At 56.4% G+C, this 19,899-nt stretch overlaps 3 protein-coding genes and 1 long non-coding RNA gene across 4 annotated transcripts in view; 2 read left to right on the top strand and 2 right to left on the bottom strand.

Annotated features, from left to right (window-relative positions):
- Window positions 1-1,630, top strand: part of GSC2 (goosecoid homeobox 2) — a 4,191-nt gene extending 2,561 nt beyond the window's left edge. The window contains exons 2-3 of the mRNA XM_029921595.1: window positions 1-245; window positions 846-1,630. The exon at window positions 1-245 is cut by the window's left edge and continues 412 nt beyond it. Of these exons, the coding sequence (XP_029777455.1) occupies window positions 1-245; window positions 846-950 (350 nt within the window). The 3' untranslated portion in view covers window positions 951-1,630. The remainder of the gene's footprint in view (window positions 246-845) is intronic.
- A 3,278-nt stretch (window positions 1,631-4,908) lies between these two features.
- On the top strand, window positions 4,909-14,405 carry ESS2 (ess-2 splicing factor homolog). The gene is made up of 10 exons (XM_029922412.1): window positions 4,909-5,110; window positions 5,918-6,086; window positions 6,174-6,275; window positions 8,287-8,459; window positions 8,573-8,690; window positions 8,988-9,121; window positions 9,884-9,986; window positions 10,903-11,012; window positions 13,231-13,346; window positions 13,850-14,405. The coding sequence occupies exons 1-10, from the start codon at window positions 4,979-4,981 to the stop codon at window positions 14,127-14,129; spliced, it is 1,437 nt and encodes a 478-aa protein (XP_029778272.1). The 5' UTR covers window positions 4,909-4,978; the 3' UTR covers window positions 14,130-14,405.
- LOC115277994 lies at window positions 12,090-12,603 on the bottom strand. Its single transcript, XR_003902631.1, has 2 exons — window positions 12,501-12,603; window positions 12,090-12,347 (listed from the first exon to the last, which is right to left on the bottom strand). It is a non-coding gene; the product is annotated as an uncharacterized LOC115277994 (long non-coding RNA).
- A 1,620-nt stretch (window positions 14,406-16,025) lies between the features above and the next one.
- Window positions 16,026-17,277, bottom strand: TSSK2 (testis specific serine kinase 2). Its single transcript, XM_029922452.1, is given in 4 exon segments — window positions 16,026-16,383; window positions 16,385-16,458; window positions 16,461-16,997; window positions 17,000-17,277. Coding segments are annotated over 4 exon segments (1,113 nt in total). The 5' UTR covers window positions 17,259-17,277; the 3' UTR covers window positions 16,026-16,140.
- Window positions 17,278-19,899: the final 2,622 nt, after the last annotated feature.

Here is a 19,899-nt window from a genome sequence, read left to right as displayed (position 1 = left end):
TGCCGTGGCCGCTGAGGCTGGGCCCCGTGGAGCCGTTGCCCTTGGCCGCGCCTACGGGAGACCCGGGGGCGCTGCCCGGCGCGGGCGGTCCCGGCCCGCAGCGGCGCACGCGGCGCCACCGCACCATTTTCAGCGAGGAGCAGCTGCAGGCGCTCGAGGCGCTCTTCGTGCAGAACCAGTACCCCGACGTGGGCACGCGCGAGCGCCTGGCCGGCCGCATCCGCCTGCGCGAGGAACGCGTGGAGGTGGGTGCCTGCTCGCCCGACGGCCAGACGATCCGAGCGGGCTGGCGTCCTTCCTCCTCCTTTTGAATAGACGGCGGTGGCGCCAAGGGAGGAGGCGCGGCCTGCCCGGGAACCGCAGTGGGGCGCAGGGCCATTTCCGGGCTGAGGGCGGGCGGGACAGGCAAGTGCGGAAAGGTGTCCCTGGAACTGGAGGGCAGATAAGGCTAGTTTTCTTTAACTTTGGTTTGAACGTTTTAATTTTCCCTGATAAATGAGACGCGCGTTCCTGTGCCCGAATTGGGAAGGTCGGAAAGAGTACTAAGCTGCAGAATGGGCGTCCGGGGCGCCTTGGGTCGGGGGTTGGGGGAGTTCGGGGCGGGGGGAAGAGGCGGAGGATGGGAAGGCACGCAGAGAAAGGGCTGGTCCGGTGGGAAAGTGGTTCCAGTCCCGCAGCCTGAGCCGCAGCGGTTACGAGATAGTGGGTGCTGCTGCCCCGAGCTGGCTCCCCAGCCCTCGCCTGCCCATATCCCTGTAGGGAAGCTCCCTGTCTGGTCCACCTATGAGGGTCCGGCAGGACGCGGGTCCCAGGGCTGGGTCTGAGCCGTCCCTCCTGCTCATCAGGTCTGGTTCAAGAACCGCCGGGCCAAGTGGCGACACCAGAAGCGCGCGTCAGCGACCTCGAGGCTCCTCCCCGGAACCAAGAAGCCCGCAAAGGAAAGTTCCTGATGGCTCTGGGAGCTACTCCTGGGCTTGGCCGGACTCTTTGGGGCCGGCTCAGCGAGGGGACAGATTTACCCGAAATGGAGCTGAGAGAGGACACCGACCCCTTCCTGCCTTCAGGGCTTCCTGCATCCTGGCGCTAGTGCTCAAAGCAGGAGCCTCTCTGCGGGACAGCAGATGTGTGCCTCCTACCTCCCCCGCCCTCCGCTCCCACCCCCTTTGTCACCTGCCCCAGGAAAGGAGGGAGCACTGAGCATCTCCACGTTCTCTCCTTTCCAGGGATTAGGGTCGGGGAGATTCCCCAGGGGGCTGCGGGGTGGGGGCGGAGGGTGGTTGGCCGGGAGCAGGGCACAGAGCAGATCAGCTTTCTCAACTCCCCACCAAGTCCAGGACAGGAAGCATACCTTGTCAGGGGGTCCCAGAATCCTCCTCTCCCTCCTGGGGTGTGCTGATATCCCTGTTGTACTCAGCATGGACATAGGTCCCTTGACCTGACTACAGGGGTCTGGTGGGGGTGTTCTGTGCATTCTGGGGTTGTCGCCTTGCATGTCCTGTACTGGGCCTTGGTGTCCAGAGCTGTAGGATAAGGGCGTTGGATGAGGTCATCCCCAAAAGCCCCCTACCCCGCTCCTTAATTCTTGGAGCCTGGTCTGGATACTGGGAAATAAACAAGCAGTTACACACAGCACAAAAGCAGTCCAGAGTTCGAAGTCCACCATGACTTCATGTCTGCATCCAGGGGGTGGGGGCCATCTCATCTTGGGGAGAACACCCCAGTGAGTCTTCAGTTTATGTGCTCCCCAGCACAGCAGACTACCCCACAGACCATGGCCTAGCACCCTGAGGGGGGTCTGTGCTGGCCTTTAGGTACTGCTCACCCGCTTCACGGCTCGAGAGCCTTGGCTTCCTCCTTCTGGGGGATTTACATGCTATGTGTCTGCCCTCCTGTTGGGGCAAGAGGAGGTTTGACTGGGGAGGATGTGCCACACCCTCTGCCACTGCCTTGGAAAATGTTTTCCTCTCCAACATCCTGGCCCCAGGGTGAAGGACAATGTGAAAATGAGGCTTTGATTTCCCCCAGCAGTCCTATACAGTGGGCTCAATCCAGGCACCTAACACCACCATCTGGCTTGGGGACCATGTTCTGCCTCCTCACAGGTCCTGGAGGAAATGGGTAGTGGGGGCGGTATCCGAAAGGAGACACAGTCTATTCACTAAAGGTACGGAAGGTGAGCAGGCATGCCGGCCCCAGCCAGAGCTGCTTCAACACTGCCTGGTGCCTCCAGGACAGCAGTGCTCACCTCTACCCCACGGGATGCGCACTTCTGGTTGTCACAGAGCTCCTTTCCCCAAACCTCGGCCTTATCCTTGGATACTGCACAGCCTGCCTGCCGAGTGCAGGCTGGAACACCCTCATCTCTCTGGGACCCCAGCCCCTCCTTGGCTCTGTCATTGTGGAGGCCAGCCATGATTAGAGCTCCATCTTCAAGGGACCCTTGGCTATACTGTCCTCCTGATTTCTCTCCTTTTTCCCTAGCTGCTTCTTGGCCAGTTCAGCCCTACAAGCTGCCCGCTAACATAGGTGTCCTGCAGGCTGGACCCCAGGCATGCCCCTCTCCTCTCCATTCTCTCCAGGCTTTATCACTTCCACTTACAGGCTGCAATTCCCTTCTCTCTTCCACATTTACATCTCCAGCCCGGCCTCTTCCCTGAACAAGATATTTGTGTCCACCTATTCCCTTGACCACTCCGTGTGGAAGCCCACAGTGCCTCAAAATCCCCCTGTCCATGGTAAATTCTTCCCCTGTGCAAACCAGGTGCAGGAGCCAGAGGGCTGGCCGTTCCCCTCACCCCTTTTCTCCCCCACCCATCATACCAGGCCAGCAGCAAATCCATTTTTCTTCCAAAAACAATCCCAGAAGCTATCTTCTTCCCAGCTTCAGCTGTAGCAGCCTGATGAAAGTGCTGTCGTTCCTCACCCTGACCATTGTAGGTGCCACCAGTCTTGTCCACCTGCAGCCATTCTGTTTCCTCTGTAATTCATTCTACATAAAAGCAAGCTTGAACTTGCCTCTCCCCTGCCCACAGCACTCCAAGGGCTTCTTGTTCCTAAAAACAAAACTCCTCACTGTGACCCATGAGGCCCTATGCAGCTGTCCCCGCCCATCTGGCATCGTCTCATAGCTCACTGCTCCTTGCAGTTTGTGTGTATCAAAAGGTCTTCTCCCTCTTGCTGAAAGACCTTTGCACCTGCTCTTTCCCTCCTTCTGATCAGTGTCTGTTCATCTTTTGGATCTGCCACTCTGGCATTGGGGAGACCTCCCTTGACTGCCCCCTAGGTAAGATTCCCCAACACATTTTTTTCCACCTGTCTGCTGTAGTGTTTTAAAGATCTTTTTAAAATACACACTTTGAAAAAAGTTTTAATGTTTCATTTATTTTTGGGAGAGAGAGAGAGAGAGAGCTTGAGCAGGGGAGGGTCAGAGAGAGAGGGAGACAGAATCCGAAGACAGGCTTCAGGCTCTGAGCTACCTGTCAGCACAGAACCCGACGCAGGGTTCGAACCTGAGATCATGACCTGAGCCGAAGTTGGATGCTTAACTGACCGAGCCACCCAGGCGCCCCTTTTAAGTTTATTTATTTTAAGAAAGAAAGAGAGAGAGAGGGGAAGGGGCAGAGAGAGGGAGTGAGGGAATCCCAAGCAGGCTCTGTGCTATCAGCCCGACCTCCGGCTGGAACTCATAAACTGTGAGATCGTGATCTGAGCCAAGATCAACAGTCAGAATCTTAACTGACTGAGCTAACCAGTCCCCTTCCCCCGCCCCGCCCTGTTGCAGTTTTATGCTTGTTTGTGGGATGATGCAAATAGTGTCTATTTTCCCCATTTCCCCTGTCAGCTCCACCGGACAGGAACAATCACCATGAAGCTCCCCAGTGAGTGAAAGAATGGCTGCCTATTATACTAAATTGTTCTGGGGAAGAACTTACTTGTTTGACATAATTCACAATCTCTTTGGAGGAAGAAATGATCGTTCCTGAAAAAAATGTTTGGGCAATTTTCTGACCCATTTCACTTAAAGTTAGTCCTCTTCTGGGGAACTCACTCGTGTTTAGGAACCGAATAATTTTAAAAAATTTTTGTTTTAACTTTTGCTTGTTTTTGAGAGACAGAGAGAGACAGCATGAATGGGAGAGGGGCAGAGAGAGAGAGGGAGAATCTGAAGCAGGCTCCAGGTTCCGAGCTGTCAGCACAGAGCCCGATGCGGTGCTGGAGTTCATAGACGCGAGATCATGACCTGAGCTGAAGTCAGACGCTTAACCGACTGAGCCACCCAGGGGTCCCCCGAATAATTTTGTTAAATGTTTATTTTTTGAGACAGACAGAGAGGGAGGTCGTGAGCTGGGGAGAGTTAGCAGGGCTCAAACTCATGAACCCCAAGATCATGACTTGACCCGAAGTCGGACGCTTAACCGGCTGAGCCACCCAGGCGTCCTGGGAATCAAGTAATTTTTAATCAGACATTTCTTTATTGGACCACCATATTTTTCTTTCCTTTTTTCTTTTGTTAGATAGCTACAAAGAAGAAATTGTCTTAGTGTTCTTGTCTTGCATAAAGTTCGAATAAAAACTTTGAAACGAGTATATAGCCACAATGTGTTTTTGTTAATGATATAAAAGCATACTCAAGGATTGTTTTTCGAGAAACTGGAATTCTGAGGTCTTTCAATTTAGCAGTGCTGGAATTTTCCAGGATTAGCGTGAATGAAACGTCCCTTGGCCTCCCACACCATCGCGCCCCCTGGTGCCCATAGTCCAGATTCGCAGTACCACAGCAGGGCGGGTCAAAGACTACAACTCCCATAAGGCGCAGGGATTATAGTGACGACACCAGGAAGCGCCGGCTGCTCTTCAAAATGCGCAGTTCCTCCATTGGTGGATTGTTGCAATCGCCTGCGCAGCTGGCGCGGTTACGCCCTCGCCGTCTCCGGGCCCTGTTACGTTCCTGCGCCGCCCGAGCGATCCTGGGATAGCGATGGAGACGCCTGGCGCATCAACCCGGGCCCTGCTGCTCCCTGCCGCATCCGGGCCCCGGAGGAAGCGCACGGCAGGGGAGTCGCTTGCGACGAGCAAGCCACAGGTCCTGGACGAAGAAGAGTACATCGAGGTAAGACCTCGTTGCGGACCCTAGCGAATTCTGGGTCCCTTCCCCGCCTCGCGCTCTTCTCGCGCCCCTCCTCTCGGGTCTTGGCAGTCTCGTCCCCTCACGGATGTGGAGCAACTCGATTCCGTGCTTTGGGGGTGTGGGCAGTCGGAGAGCCAACAAGCACATTGCAGAGTGAGGTGTCCCTGATGGGTGAGGCACTAGTAGTATTGTTAGTGGAGAGTGGGGGCGGCTTTGTTTATAGGGGGGAGGTTTCGGAGAAACAAGGGTTTTTTTAGTAAAGTAGGAGTATAGAAGAATGGTAGCAAAGAGGATTTTCTGAAAGAGCTGTTTGTTTGGGGAGGCCTCTGGGACACACAGGCAGATGGCATTAGTGGACAGCGGGTGCACAGATGTGCAGCCAGGAGCAAGTCTGGCTGGAGGTACAGATTTGGGAATCTCAACCAGGGCTGCTGGTGGGGGTGACAGGCCGAAGTCATCCAGGTAAAGGGTTCAGATCGGAAATAGGAGGTTAGGGGTAGAATTAGGGGGGCAGCATCCACCTTGGTCCAGCTAGTGTGGACGTGGAGCCAGTAAAAGAGAATGAGAATGAATTAGTGAGGGGAGAGAGCAGAGTTTCATGGAAATGAGGTGAACGCTTAGTATTGTTAGATATTGTAGCAGGATCTAGGGGATGCTCACCCTCATTGGAAGGTACAGCTAAATTCAGGATCATTGGGTTGGACAGAGGTCGGGGGTATCAACAAGGACCTTAGCATGTACACTGGTAGACTGAGAGGCAGCTATGATTTTTATTCTGACTTCTGACAGGGCCTCCAGACGGTCATCCAGAGGGACTTCTTTCCTGATGTGGAAAAGCTGCAGGCCCAGAAAGAGTACCTGGAGGCTGAGGAGAATGGAGACCTGGAGCGGATGCGTCAGATCGCTATCAAGTTCGGCTCTGCCCTGGGCAAGATGTCCCGAGAGCCCCCACCACCCTGTAAGAGTGACAGTGGGTGGCTGAGGGGGGAACTCCTGCTGAGCTGATGCCTTGGACTGGCTCTAATCCATACCCCCTTCCTTCTAGACGTGACTCCAGCTACATTTGAAACCCCTGATGTGCACCCAGGCACTGGAATGATGGGCAACAAGCCCCGGGGCCAGGGCCAAGGCCTGGAGGATGGCGAGGGTGAGTGAGCGGTTGGGTTTGCCTGAGAGTCTCATCCTGTGCGGCCCTGAGGGGCGGCTGGTTCAGAGGCAGATCCCATCTTATCCCTGAGGGCTCTGTTTGCTTACATGGCGCCCGATGGGGCCAAAGTGCACTGGTCTAGGAGACAGAAGATCTGGGTTCAGCTCCCAAACACAGGGCAGTTCTCTGAGCCTCTGGCCCTCCTCTGTGCAGTGGAAATCTTGCCACCTCTCTCACCAGCCTGCTCACTATGTGCCAGCCCCTGTCCCCTGCAGTAGGCTTCATGGGCCCTCTCTCTCCTCAGGTCTCTGCTCAGATGTTACCTGTTTAGGAAAACCTTTACTGACCACTTCCAAACGCCCCCCTCCAGATGAAGTTACATTACCCTTCATGCATCTGCCTTCTTGCCTGGCTTTGTTTTCTCACTGCAGGACGTGGTCCTTAAAAAGGCATCTCTTTACATATTGCCTCTCCTCTCCATGGGAGCTTCTCTTCTCACCTCTTTCTGTATGTGCTTTGCATCTAGAACAGCTCACGGTGTGTTGTGGGAATAGAACAAATGAATGGGTTGTTTTTTTCAGTGCATGTATTGGGGTATTGTGACATGTTCCAACTTTATGAAGGAATTTTCCTAGGAAAGAGCATTTTGAGTCCTGTTGGACATGATTGTACCACATGCTACAGGACTTTCTCATGGTCAGTCGGTGATCTTGTCCATAGGAGAACATCAGTGCTCAGACAGATACGATGCGGTTTTCTACTAGGTTCTGGTATGTAGTGTGTTGCGTGTCCACACAGACAAAATATTTTCTGCTTCAAAACCCAGCTCTTTGTGGGGCACCTGGGTGGCTCAGTCTCATAAGTGTCCAATTTCAGCTCAGGTCATGATCTCTCACCGGGATTTGTGGATTCGAGCCCTGCATCGGGCTCTGCTGACAGCTCAGAGCCTGAAGCCTGCTTTGGATTCTGTGTCTCCCTCTCTGTGCCCCTGCCCTGCTATTTTGTGTTTCTCTCTCTCAAAAAAAATAAACGTTAAAAAAAAAAAATTTACAGCCCACCTCTTTGTCCCTTTACCGTAGTCCGTCATGTTGTATTTTGGAGCTTGATTCTCCACTGCAACGTGGCAGATGCATCACAGGCAACTTGCAGATTCCTTTTGTTTAAATACACCTTGTCGGTAAATCTAGGAATCATTTGAGGACGATTGTCATTCACGTTCACAGGTGAGGAAGCCGAGACTCAGGAAAGGAGGTCTCGGGGCTTGTTCGTGGTGGAATGGGGTTTGAGTTCTCCTTTCTGCCTCTGGGTCTTGAACTTTTAGCCACTGTGCTTTGTGCAGTTGAGCGAATAGCAGGTGTCCAAGACTCTGTGGAATGGGAGACAGAGCTCTCCTCCTTATGGTCCTGCTGAAGCGTACACCGCTGTGCGCAGTACGATGGGACCCCCTCACTGGGGGCACCCCTTTCTCTGGTAGTGGGAAGGGTGGCCGGAGTTGTGGCCTGGTGTCTGTGAGGCCCCATCTGCAGTCCTGGATCATATGAGGTCCCTGCCATCAAAGCCTGCTAGCAGGCCTGGAGGCTTCGGTGACGAACCACCCCCTACAGGTACCAGGAGGGGAGGAGCAGGCAGGGTAGGAAGGCCTGTGGACGGAGGGAGAGCTCGGGGCTTTGGAGGCAGGCCCTACAGGATCGACACAGTTTTGTCAGGGCAAGACTTCACTGCGATCACCTGCCTTTTGTGTAGCCCCTGGATGTCCCTGTTCTGGTCTGAGTCAGAAATAACATTTCACCTGACTTCCAGCAGTTGAGGAGGCCCCCTGGGCAGTTGGCGGGGGATGGGGGGGGTGATTCTGCCCCTAGGAGAGGAGTTGTCTGACAGGGTGGGTTCTCACCAACAGACCCACAGCCGGGGTGAGGGTTCCACCCCTGCTTATGAGGTAGCCTGGTTCCTGAGAACTTGTGACTGCGAAGCTGTGTTTATGCTGTGTCACCCCACTTACGCCCCTGAGCAGGAGAGGCTGGAGAGGAGGAGGAGGAGAAGGAGCCCCTGCCCAGCCTGGATGTCTTCCTGAGCCGGTACACGAGCGAGGACAACGCCTCCTTCCAGGAGATCATGGAGGTGGCCAAGGAGAAGAGCCGGGCACGCCACACATGGCTCTATCAGGCCGAGGAGGAGTTCGAGAAGGTGTCTTTGGGTGCACGGGCACAGGCATCCTCTCTCAGGGTGGAAGGAGTTCTGGAGCCAGGGGCACAGCGCCTGGGGGCCTCTCTGACCCTCCCTTTCCCCCTGTGATGCAGAGGCAGAAAGATAATCTTGCACTTCCGTCGGCAGAGCACCAAGCTGTCGAGAGCAGCCAGGCTGGGGTGGAGACCTGGAAGTACAAGGCCAAGAACTCCCTCATGTACTACCCAGAGGGTGAGCAGGCGCTGGCGGGTGGCGTGGCGTGGACAGTGTGTTTGGGTCTGGAGTTAGGGTGTGTGTGTGTCTCTGCACCCTTGCATCCCGGGCTTCGGAGGTGCCCCGGTCTGTCTCTGGGCAGAGGAGCCTGTGTGTTGTCAGTGAGGGAGTGAGGCCAGCCCCTGCTTCGCTAGGCCCCGTGCTTCTGTTCACTTGGGGAATGACTCGGTCTCTACCTCAAGCCTTGAGTGTGGGGCCGTGATGGGAACTCCCCATTCCCTCTGACACTACTGCTGTCTCTTCTCCATCTGCCAGGTGTCCCTGATGAAGAACAGCTGTTTAAAAAGCCAAGGCAGGTGGTGCATAAGAATACTCGATTCCTCAGAGACCCCTTCAGCCAGGCCCTGAGCAGGTCCCAGCTGCAGCAGGCTGCTGCCCTCAATGCCCAGGTGAGTGGCAGGGGCTGGCTGTGGACAGAACCTCTCTAATCTTGGCTGCCTTCATTAAATTAGTACCATTCTTGGGTTTGGCAGAGCCTAGCAGTGTGGGAGCATTTGGGGCTCCTGTGCAGCAGGGTCCTGAATTGTTTCTCGACTGTATGGGCTTCCATTGGGACCAGAGATACTTGGTTGGCCAGTTTTGGTCCTTGTCCCTGGAGGACAAGGACATGCAAGAAGAGAGGCTGCTGGGAGCCAGCCCAGTCCGGCCAGACCTGCATCCCTGTACCAGGCAGAGCAGGGGTAGGTGGCGTGTGCAAGGAGGCTGGAGTGCAGTGCGGCTTGGTGGGGCAGACAGCGGGGGTTTCTGGGCCTGGGTGTCTCGGTACAGGAGTGACTCCACTGGTCGTGGGGTTGAAGTGGGAGAGGCAGGAAGTGAGGAGACTGTCTTGTAAGCTTCTACAGGTACCTTGTGGGAAAGAGGTCAGAGCACATGTGCCAGTGGTGAGCGTAGCTTCCTATGGGGGCCTAAGTCAGTAGCCCTGGAATGCAGCTGTGTGGGGTATGGCCTGAGGCCAAGGACCCTGGCCCTGCCCTGCCCAGGAGGAGAGGGAGCTTCCCTTGTTCTGATACCTACTCTGACAGATTCTCAAAGTCTTTGCAGGGGCCGGGGTCCTTCCTGTCTCTCCAGCTGTCCCTGTGCATTTGCCCATCAGCTAGCTGGGGAGGGTGGGCTTGAGCCCCCCTTACGCTGGTCTGTCTTCTTTTTTCCAGCACAAACAGGGCAAGGTGGGTCCTGATGGCAAAGAGCTGATCCCCCAGGATTCCCCCCGAGTGGGCGGATTTGGATTTGTTGCAACCCCGTCTCCTGCCCCTGGTGAGTAGTAGACCCACTGTCAAGCTGGCCACCTGATAAGACTGTGGGGAGGTGGGCTGCTCAGTTGGCTCTGGGCACCCTTGATACTTCCCGTTTGCCTTGTCTCATATGACTTGGAGACTCAGTGTCCCACCTGTGAATGACGGGGCTGAACGGGTCTGTGGGCAGGTTGCCGCCGTCTCAGGGAGCCCTGGCCTGAGATGTATGAGGCCCATTCAGCCGAGTGGTCTTTGTGACTTGCCCTGAGCTTAGCAGGACAGACTGGTTTTGCTGGGGACCAGGGGTGTCGGGGCTCTACTGGACAGACTGACTGTGGCAAGGGGAGGCTAGGCATAGGGGCATGGAGAAGAGGCTCTGGGCTCCAGCCCTGCGTGATTTCACATAGATTTGTGAGACTTGGGGACAGTCTCCTGGTGCAGGTGGTGTCCTCCTGGTCTCCTGAGCATTGGCCTCTGTATTTTGGGCTGGTTGCTATGATCCAGGCCAGGGTATGCGGAGGCACTACATGTTTGTCCAGGGTCCTGGGAGGTTTGGGTCCTCTGAAAGCCCCCGAGTGTCTCCCTGCCTTGGGGTGGGGTGCCATAGCAACCTCTAGACGGCTCCCCTGGCCATATGCCGTGAGGGGCCTCGCTGACCCAGCCTGGCTTCCCTGGGGCGTCCTCTTCCCAGGCAAAGCCTCACAGCTACAGGGGCCTGGGCTTGCCTTGGGCTCACAGTGGCCTTGCATGATCCTCTTCGAGGGCAGAGGTGCCAGGGTTCCAAGACCTAGGGAAGGACAGCGGGCCAACTACCAACCTTGGTGTACATTAACTGGGATGCTCATGGTGGGAGCTGGCTGTTGTAGGAGGGAGGGCCCAGCAGGACCCCCACCCGGATTCCCTGGCCTGAGGTGACTATGGGCTTTCTCCATCCGCAGGTGTGAATGAGTCACCACTGATGACCTGGGGAGAGGTTGAAAACACTCCCTTGAGAGTGGAAGGATCCGAGACCCCCTATGTGGACAGGACGCCAGGGCCAGCCTTCAAGGTGGGTCATGGTGAGGGGAGCTCAGGTGTGACCCTGAGTGGGCACATGGTCTTCTGAGCACTTGTAGCTCAACACACAGAGGATGACCTAGCTGCCACTGGGCAAACTAGAACCAACTGAAAGGCCAAGCCGTGCTCCGGGCTGCATGCCTGCACAGGTACTGCACTTCAGAATAGGGCCAGAGCACTGAGGACGGGTGGTTGGACGGAGGGACTCGGGTGTAAGGTCAGGGTACCAAAGCCGTGGCCCTCTGAGCCTGCAGGCGTGGGGGCCAGGAAGGGCCCGAGCACCCCAGCGTTCTGTGGGATGTGGTTTGTGTCCTCAGAAGGGTTGTGCGCTTGTAGAGAGAGGCTTCTAGTTACAGGAGAGCATGAATCAGGAGGCACCTGTTATGGAGAAGTTGTCAGAGTGGGGGGGTTTATGAGGCTTGGAGCAGGTAGGGCAGGGACGTTAAGTGCCAGATGGTTCGTATAGATGGGGTGGCCTAGGATGGCGTGGGGCCCAAGAGAGGCTTTGGGAAGGCAAGGTGCTCTGGTCTGAACCTAGTTTGTTGGGGAAGCTGAGGGCATAGTTTAGAACCAGAAGGAAGAGAAGTCTGCTGGGAGCTGGGAGCATGCTGTCCTGTTCTCAGGGTGCTGGGCCAGCACTGCCAGGGTGGAGTGCGAGGGGATCCCAGGAGTCTGAGGTCAGTGTTGTTGCAGAGGACCAAGGGCGTGGGGTTCCTTCATGTGTCTCGAAACCCTGAAGAGTCAGGCACAGAATTTGGGATTAATGTAGGTCTGCTGCATGGGGAGCTGGGTCACAGGTGGTCTTGGAGTGGCCTCTCTAAACACTTGCAGTGGTCAGTTTGAAATGTAACAGAGAAGGGGTGTCTGCGTGGCTCAGTCAGTTAAGCGACCAACTCTTGATTTCAGCTCAGGTCATGATCTCATGGTTTGTGAGTTCGAGCCCCACATCGGGCTCTGCTGATGGTGCGGAGCCTGCTTGCTCTCTCCCTTTCTCTATTCCTTCGGAGCTCTCTCTCTGTCTTTCAAAATAAACATTTTAAAAAAGTTAAACTATAAAAAAGAAAAGAAATGCAACAGAAAAAGAGGTCTCATTTACTATAGCGACAGAAATTTTAGAATAACTAGCAATGACTAAGCTTTCGTAAAGAAACCACAGGCACGTGGTGCAGACTTGGGTAAGGAAAACTGCCAGAGGGCGCGGGCCGCACTGTGTGGCGTCCCCAGCATAGCACCACTCATCTCCCCGGAGGACTTCCGAGAGGGAGCACATGTCCACATAGAACATGCGCAGAGGATTTTGGCACTTTGGTTCTTAAACTTGCCTGGCCTACAAGGAAAACCAAGGAAAACTGAAGAGAGGAGTTCCGGGGAGGAGCCTGTGGCGGCAGGTGTCGAAGGCAGGCCACGGGTAGAGGTGTGTTGGAAGTCTGCCCCTAGTCCTAGAGCTTATGGGGTGGTAGGGAAGAGATTGTGAACAAACCTGAGTCCAAATCAGAGTTCAGGTACGTGAGAGAAAACAGCTCAAATTGTGCTGAGCAGTAGGGTGTGTGGAAATGAAGTTCTTGATCCACGTGGCAGAACGAGTTCCTAGAAGTGGAAATGTTAAGTATAAAAAACAATAAATGTAAAGCACTGAGAAGAAAATAATAGCATTTAATCTGATTTTAAGGTAGGAAAGGTTAGATCTAAAGGGAAATGAGGGTTAGATTATATTATACAAACTGATATACTTAAGCACAGCAGAAAAAAAAAAACAACCCATGTAAGTAAAACCGAAAGTGCATAACTGAGAGGGAATTTGTGTGGCACAGTTTAATGTAGCTGATGTGGGTAAAACCCTAAGTAAACAAGTGCTTTGATAGAAAAATAGGCCAAGGATGCGTCTCAGGAAGTTGTGGAAAGAACTACAGAGGGTCGATAGACGTTAAACACAGAAAGCTGTTTACTCTGATAGTCAGGGAGAAGCAGATCCAAAAAGACCCATTTCTTTCCTAAGAAGGAGGTCCGTAAGTTGGCAGTGCTGGCTTTCAGGGAATCGTGAGGACAGGTAGGTGGGCAGTTCAGACAAGCTGTTTGGGGGCTCTTGGGGCGCCTTCAGGGAGGTAGCAGTAGGTTGTGAGGATCACGGGGGCCATGGGAAAGAGGCAGGGGTCCCAGCAGCAGGGGACTGCCTGGCTCGGTGGCAGACTACCCACACACTTGTCGTGTAGATCTTGGAGCCAGGCCGCAGGGAACGACTGGGCCTGAAGATGGCCAACGAGGCTGCCGCCAAGAACCGGGCCAAGAAGCAGGAGGCCTTGAGGAGAGTGACGGAGAACCTGGCCAGGTGAGGCGTGCCCTGTGTGGGTGGGGGTCTCTCCCTGCTCCTGCTTGGCCCACCCCTCCCGCACGGATGCACGGTGTGCAGGGCAGGCCCAGGGGTTCTGCGGTGGGTCCTATAGCAGCTCCTCTGGTTCAGGGCGTGGCCTATATGAACCAGGATGCAGGGCCCCTCTCTGCCTTTTCCTTCTTCAACCTCCTCCTTGGCACAACCCTTAGAGGCACCTTTGGGCCCCTTGTCCCCCTATGAGCTCCTGCCAGCCCTTTGGAAACAGGTGTATCATTCTCCTTGGAGAGAGTTGGGGTCCAATCCCAGCCCCACAGCCAAGGGCAGCACCATGACTGGACCTTAATTTGGCTACATTGCTGTGTGCTAGGCCACCTGGCGTCCTCAGCCTATAATGACCATGCATCTCCCATGAGTCTTCCTCTGGGGCCATGAGGAGCCCCACTGCAGTGGTGCCCAGTTGGGCCTAATGGTGCCTCTCTTACCCACCTCTTCTGTCCCAGCCTCACCCCCAAAGGCCTGAGCCCAGCCATGTCCCCAGCCCTGCAGCGCCTCGTGAGCAGGACGGCCAGCAAGTACACAGACCGAGCCCTGCGGGCCAGCTACACCCCATCTCCAGCACGCTCAACTCACCTCAAGACCCCCGCTGGGGGCCCCCAGACCCCCACGAGCACGCCGGCTCCTGGCTCTGCAGCACGCACCCCCCTCAACCAAGATCCAGCCTCCATCACGGACAATCTGCTGCAGCTCCCCGTCCGGCGCAAAGCCTCAGACTTCTTCTAGAGCCGGGCCCGGGCTGGGCCTGCGGAGGCTTTGTGGAGCCTGCAGGGCAGCTGGCCGCTCGGCAGAGGACTCCAGCCTTCTGGGGACCCGGTCTCGGGCCAGAAACGGTGACTGTCCCAGGAGCTGTGGAAGAGATGCCATGCCTCAGCCAGGTTGGCACAAGACTTGCCCTCACAGCTCTTAGGGTGCATCCCAGGGCCTTATTGGTACTCTTTTCTGTCAATCCCCCGTCTCTTTTTATTTAACTGTCATTAAAGAGCACCTAGCAGCATCTGGCAGGGCTGTCTGTGTCTGGCCTGTTCTGCGTGGCCCTTAGCCCTCATGCCTACAGCACCGTCTCAGGACCGCAGGCCTTCCTGGAAGGAAGCTTCTGGGTGAGATGACTCTTGGAAGACCAGTGTGTCTGGCCTTTTTTGCCACTACCTACATTGCTTTCTGTGACACCCCTGGGGCTTGGAACCTGCCTTCTGGGCTGAGTTCACAGCACACTGGGCCCTGCCCCCACAAGTTCTTCCCTCTGAGGGAAGGAGGCTGTCCGTGGAAGTCGGGCCGCTCATGTTCTGCTGGTGACAGGGCTGCACAGTTCCTACATGTCAGATGGCCCCTCACGTGAGGCACCTTCCCAGGGGCTTCAGTGTCACCTCCAGGTACCTGGTCTCCAGCTCAGACGGGGCAAGGCTGTCTCTTCCTGCCCTACCGTTTCCTGGTGCTCCAGGTGCTGTTCCCAGTGCCTTCCATATGCTGCTGAGTCACTAGCAGGAGCCGTGGTAACAGTCACCTGGGTCATTGTGTCAAAAGTAATAGGGCCAGGCCCCACACAGACCCCACAGCAGCATGTGCATCACAGGCCACACTCGCCCATGACTTAGAGGGCTTTGGGGCCTGGGTCTCCTAGGGCAGCTGCTTTACAGGAAGGTGGGGGACCCAAGCTGGCTCCCAGATGAGTCTCTTCAGGCCTCAGGTGGGGTCGGGTTGTGCCCTCCTAGAGGTTTGTACTGCCCAAAACACCCTGGAATCTACTCAGACCACAGTCTGAATGCGCCCAGCCCCGCACTGGCCATCGTCTTGGGCCATCCCGCATGGGTCCTTGCCCCCTCCATGAGTGCCGTGTTCCTTGAAGGCTGGCTGGCGTGAGGCTTGCTGCCTACCTGGGCACCCGCTAGCCTGTGCTCAACTCCTACCAGCTGGACCCCAAGCTGAGCCCTGGGACTCACTGGGGGGTGAGGGGGGCCAGGAGTGCCCGGGGGTCAGAGAAGTGTGGCCTTTGGTGCTTTTCCCCAATAGGGGAGGGTGGGCAAGGGCCAGAAAAGCATAGAGGCAGAGGTCTGAGTGGGGTGTGAGGGAGACGCAGTCTAGGCAAGGCCACCTAAGGCCAACCGCTGCCCACCTTGAGCACTGGCTGGTGTTTGCGGTGGATGGGAAAGGGTGGGGAGGGTGTGGGTGAGAGAGCTGGGCTGGGGCTGTTGTAGCCGATGAAAGGCCACTCGAGGGGCTGAGGTCACTGATCTCAGTTGCAGTGATGGAGAAAGTGGCTTTGGGAACAGGATGGGGTCAGGGTCAGGGTGGACTGTGCTGTTCCTGAGCAGGAGAGACATGCAGATGGCCAGCCCTGGGGGCGCTGGGCTAGGGGCAGGTCAGAGGGAGATGGGGGCGTGGCAGTGCATTGCAGCTGAGGTCTTCTTGCCCACAGGTCCTCACTGTGTGTGTGCCTGTGCCTGAGCACTGGTCCCTGCACCCCTGCACTGGAGACTCCCATGCCACAGGGAGGGTGGTTGGCTGAGTCCTAGAGAAAAAGTGCCTCAAGGGGCACTCTTGATACTTGTATACACTTTGCGGTTTATTTGATGGTCAGTAACTAATGTCTTTCCTCCTAAGTGGAAGAAAGCTAATAGAACATAATCAAAATCATGGTTTAATTGATGGAGTTTTCTTGTTCCTTGCACCTGTGCCTTCTTCAGCTCCTACATGCCTCGTTTATGGGAGTGCACCATGCATCATGCCCCCTGGGCCCCTAGGTGCTCACTTTCCCCACGTTGGCTTCAGTGACATGATGAACTTTCGCCTTAGAGGTCTTGGCCAGCCTGTCCTCCATCCTGTCCTCATTCTTGGGCACCACCAGCAGCCCCTGCTGGGTTTTGGCCCCCAGCTTGTGGTCGGGCCAGTGCTCGGGCCGAAAGGCTGGGCGGGTGTCCAGGTTGCACTCAGTCCAATATTTGCCCTCAGCCTCCTTCAACATGGCTTTGGGCTTGGGGGCGCTGTAGCCATGAGTGGCTGAGGATCTCGTCAATGTGCAGCTGCCAGCTGAGGTCTGGCTGCAGGATTCGGTAGAATCCTTGCACTTGCCCGACAGGTTAAGTCCACGCAATGCTCCTGGATGCTGGATGCGCAGCATCTTCTTGATGTCAGAGTTGTCATAGGGCATAGAACTGCAGACCATGATGTAGAGGATCACACCCAGGCTCCAGATGTCGCACACCTTGGGCTGGTAGAGGAGGCCCTGCAGCACCTCGGGCGCTGCGTAAACTGCTGACCCGCAGAAGGTCTTGCTGAGGATGATGCAACCACTGCCATCCCACAGGCAGCACTTGGAGAAGCTGAAGTCACAGGGCTTGATGTTGAAGTCCTCGTCAAGGAGGAGGTTCTCGCACTTGAGACCTCTGTGGACAATGTCTAGGTCATGGCAGTACCTGACAGCTGAGGTGAGCTGGCAGAACATCTTATGAGCCACGTCCTCGTGCAGCACTCCCCGACACTTGATGAACTCGAGGAGGTCACCCTGGACCCCAAGCTCCATGACAATATAGATGTGGCCATGAGAAGTTTCAAAGATCTCATAGGTCTTGATGATAGAGCGGTGGTTGACGGTATGTCCATCTCCCGAGGAAGGAATCTCTCCACGAAGTCAGTGGGCATCTTCTTGTGGTTGAAGATCTTGATCACCATGTTGAACTTGCACTCAGAGTAGGCAGATTTGACTTTTGCGTATGTGCCCTCACCAAGAGTGATGCCCATGATGTAACCTTTCATTCTTAAGACCTAGACATGGTCTATGGTGCCAGGTGCGGCTGGCGCCACTGGCATGCGCTCTATTATCCCTTCCCCACTTGGGCCAGCAGGCACTGTCCTCATTGGCACTGTGGGGAGGACTCTGGCTGGGCTGGGCCTGGACCTGGAGAGGTGAAACGCTCAGCATTGTCTCTGCGTGACCTCAGCATGTGAAGTCATAAAGCCAGGCTGCAGGGAGTAGGGATTGAGCCGGGGAAAAGGGGGTCCCTGCCACCCTGGAAGCCAGGCTGGCCCAGCAGGAGCGCCCATTCCCCACCCACTGGATGGAAGGCAGCGCCCAGGACTGCAGTAAGCCTCCCTGCTCCTCTTCACTGTGGCCTCCTGGTCATGAGTCAGGCCCAAGGGAGGGCCGCCCAGGCCAAGCCAGAGTGCCAGCCCCATGCCCATTTCCTTCTGGCTGTGGGGACCGACACTGCATCGGTCCATGCCTCACTAGGGCCGATTTCCTGTAGCTTCTTGGGGGTAGTAGGAAGAACACCCTGTCTAGGGCTGGAGTCCTTGGAATCGGTGGCCCCTGGGAGGGATGGCCCTGGTCTGGCCAGGCTGGCGGCTGTTCCCAGCCATGTGAAGGAGAGCAGCTCCTGTTTCGGGTAGAAGCTGGGGAGAAGAGTGCTCCTGTGGCGAACAGGGCACGTGTGGGGGGTGGGAGGCAGGCGGAGCTCTGGGCCCCACACCGACAAATGCATGTTCCGAGGGCAGGGGCCTCCCTGCAGGATGGGCCGGGCCCGGGTCAGCTAGAGGAGGTGGTGAGGCATCCAGGCCGGGAAGAGCCTGGGAGAGGTGAGGGCTTGTTCTGAGAATGGCTGAGTCCCACAAACTGGTGGGAGGTGGAAGAGAAGGGAAGTGGCCGCTTTGCCCTGAGTGGCGGGCCGTCCTTGCAGGGCCTGGGGACAGAGGAACCATAATCCAAGTCACATTTAAGGATGGTCATTGGCAGACTGCATAGAGAATGGGCTTCAGGGTAGTTAGAGGCCAGTGCCTTTGACCCAGACAGGAGGCGTCTGGACCAAGGTGGGCCTGTGGAGACCGTGAGCCAGGGGCAGACAGAGGGTCTGGTGCACTGGCCAGTGAGCGGGCAGGGCCTTGGGTGGAGCTTTTCTCCTGGGGGTCCTGATTAAGAGCAGGCACCTACAGGAGGAGGGTCCTGAATTTGTGAGGAGTGGGCATGCTGTGGGCTGCTGAATCCCTGATATGGCACCGTTTGCATCTCTAGAGCTGTTTGTTGCACCTGAAAGCAACGTGAAAACCCTTTTGTGTTTGCTTGGGGAACTGGAGCATCCTATGGGTGTCTCCTTGGGGACTTTGGAAGCCCTGCCCTTTATCTTCTCTCCATCACAGGCATCCCATGCCCGCACATAGCTGTTTGCCAGGGTGGGGTGCCACATGCTCAGTGTTCAGGGGGACGGGTGAGGAGGCCTGCCTCCATGTGGGTGGAGCGGAAGTGATGAAGGTGCCGGCGTGCAGAAGATGTACAGAGCCCTGCCAGGCTGATGAGGGGTAGGACTTGCCAGGCAGAAGTGCGATCTTGGGCCAGGCTTTCCATGTGGACATGCATGGGGCACGAGGGGAGCTCCCAGCCTCTGGAGGTTAGTGTGGAAGATCTCAGGCAGGGGCAGCCAGAGTCCCGATGCCAGTGAGGAGGGAGTGCCCTCTAGCGGCCATGGCCTCCCCACAGCCCACTCAGCTCTTTGGAACTCCTGTGGCAGTAGCTTTAGCTTGATGCCTGCTTTCTCCTGGGATGTCTTTGGTCACTCCTCTGTGTCCCAGAATGGGCTGGCTGTGAGGATTTGCAGGCCAGGACCCAGGAGCCCAACAGTCTCCCCGACCTTTCTCCGTAAGTGCCACATGTGCTGTGTGGGGTCCCCCCGCATGTCTGCCTTTCTGGCGGACTCTACCAATCCTCCTGCTTTTCCTTTCTTGTGGATCCTGCTCCCTCATACTCTTTCCTTGCCCAGGACAGCGCAGCCTCTGTGGTGCTTGGGGACGGGACGTGGAGGAAGTGGCCGCACAAGCTGGGCCGCCGCGACGTGGAGCAGCTGGCTTCCCCCAGCACGTGGACGCAGAGGCAGGCACGGGAAGGGAACGAGAAGTGCTCGATTGGGCCAGGGGCCTCCAGGGGTACTCTCCGCCTGCAGCCCCGTGCCTGCAAGACCTGCAGACTGGGGAGGCCACTTCCGGTGAGTTTTGGCTTCCTCTGGTTCTCCACTCACCCCATTGGCATATGATGGCTTGTTCCGGATGCTAGAGTTCGCTGATGACCTAGACAGGGCCCAGGCTTTCCTGAAGCCCAGAGGACAGGGAGCTGCAGTGTCACACCCAACAGCACAAGTGCCTGGGGGTGGCTGTGTGGTGACACGGGAACACCAGGCTGGGAGGAAGACACTGGAGCTGGATTTGGCGAGGCTGGGAGGGCTGCGGTCTGAGGAGGTAGTCACACGGAGGAGGACAAGGACCTGCTAGACTACGTGCTGGTTGAAGGGACACAGGATGGTGGGAGTGTGCAGAGGCAGGAGGGAGCACTGCAGACCATGGAGGCCAAGGTGAAGGTCTTGATCTTAAAGCCTTGCAGAGGGCCCCTGATGGGGTCTGACCCCAGTCAGCTGAGCAGCTCACGGGAGTGTCCCTGAATGTGAGGCCACCCGGGAAAGGGGTGGGCTCAGTCACCTGGGCTGCCACTCTGCGCCGTGTGATTTCAGAGCTGCCC

This window comes from Suricata suricatta, chromosome 14 (genome assembly GCF_006229205.1).
Source record: "Suricata suricatta isolate VVHF042 chromosome 14, meerkat_22Aug2017_6uvM2_HiC, whole genome shotgun sequence".
Taxonomy (NCBI): domain Eukaryota; kingdom Metazoa; phylum Chordata; class Mammalia; order Carnivora; family Herpestidae; genus Suricata; species Suricata suricatta.
This window is presented reverse-complemented; position numbering and strand designations above follow the sequence as displayed.

Bases quoted from the DNA above. Each gene is read 5' to 3' on its own strand.
- ESS2 (XM_029922412.1), top strand. From the start codon at position 4,979: ATGGAGACGCCTGGCGCATCAACCCGGGCCCTGCTGCTCCCTGCCGCA. The intron at 6,087-6,173 runs GTAAGAGTGACA...CCTTCCTTCTAG, and splicing joins CCGAGAGCCCCCACCACCCT to ACGTGACTCCAGCTACATTT. The intron at 8,691-8,987 runs GTGAGCAGGCGC...TCCATCTGCCAG, and splicing joins CCTCATGTACTACCCAGAGG to GTGTCCCTGATGAAGAACAG.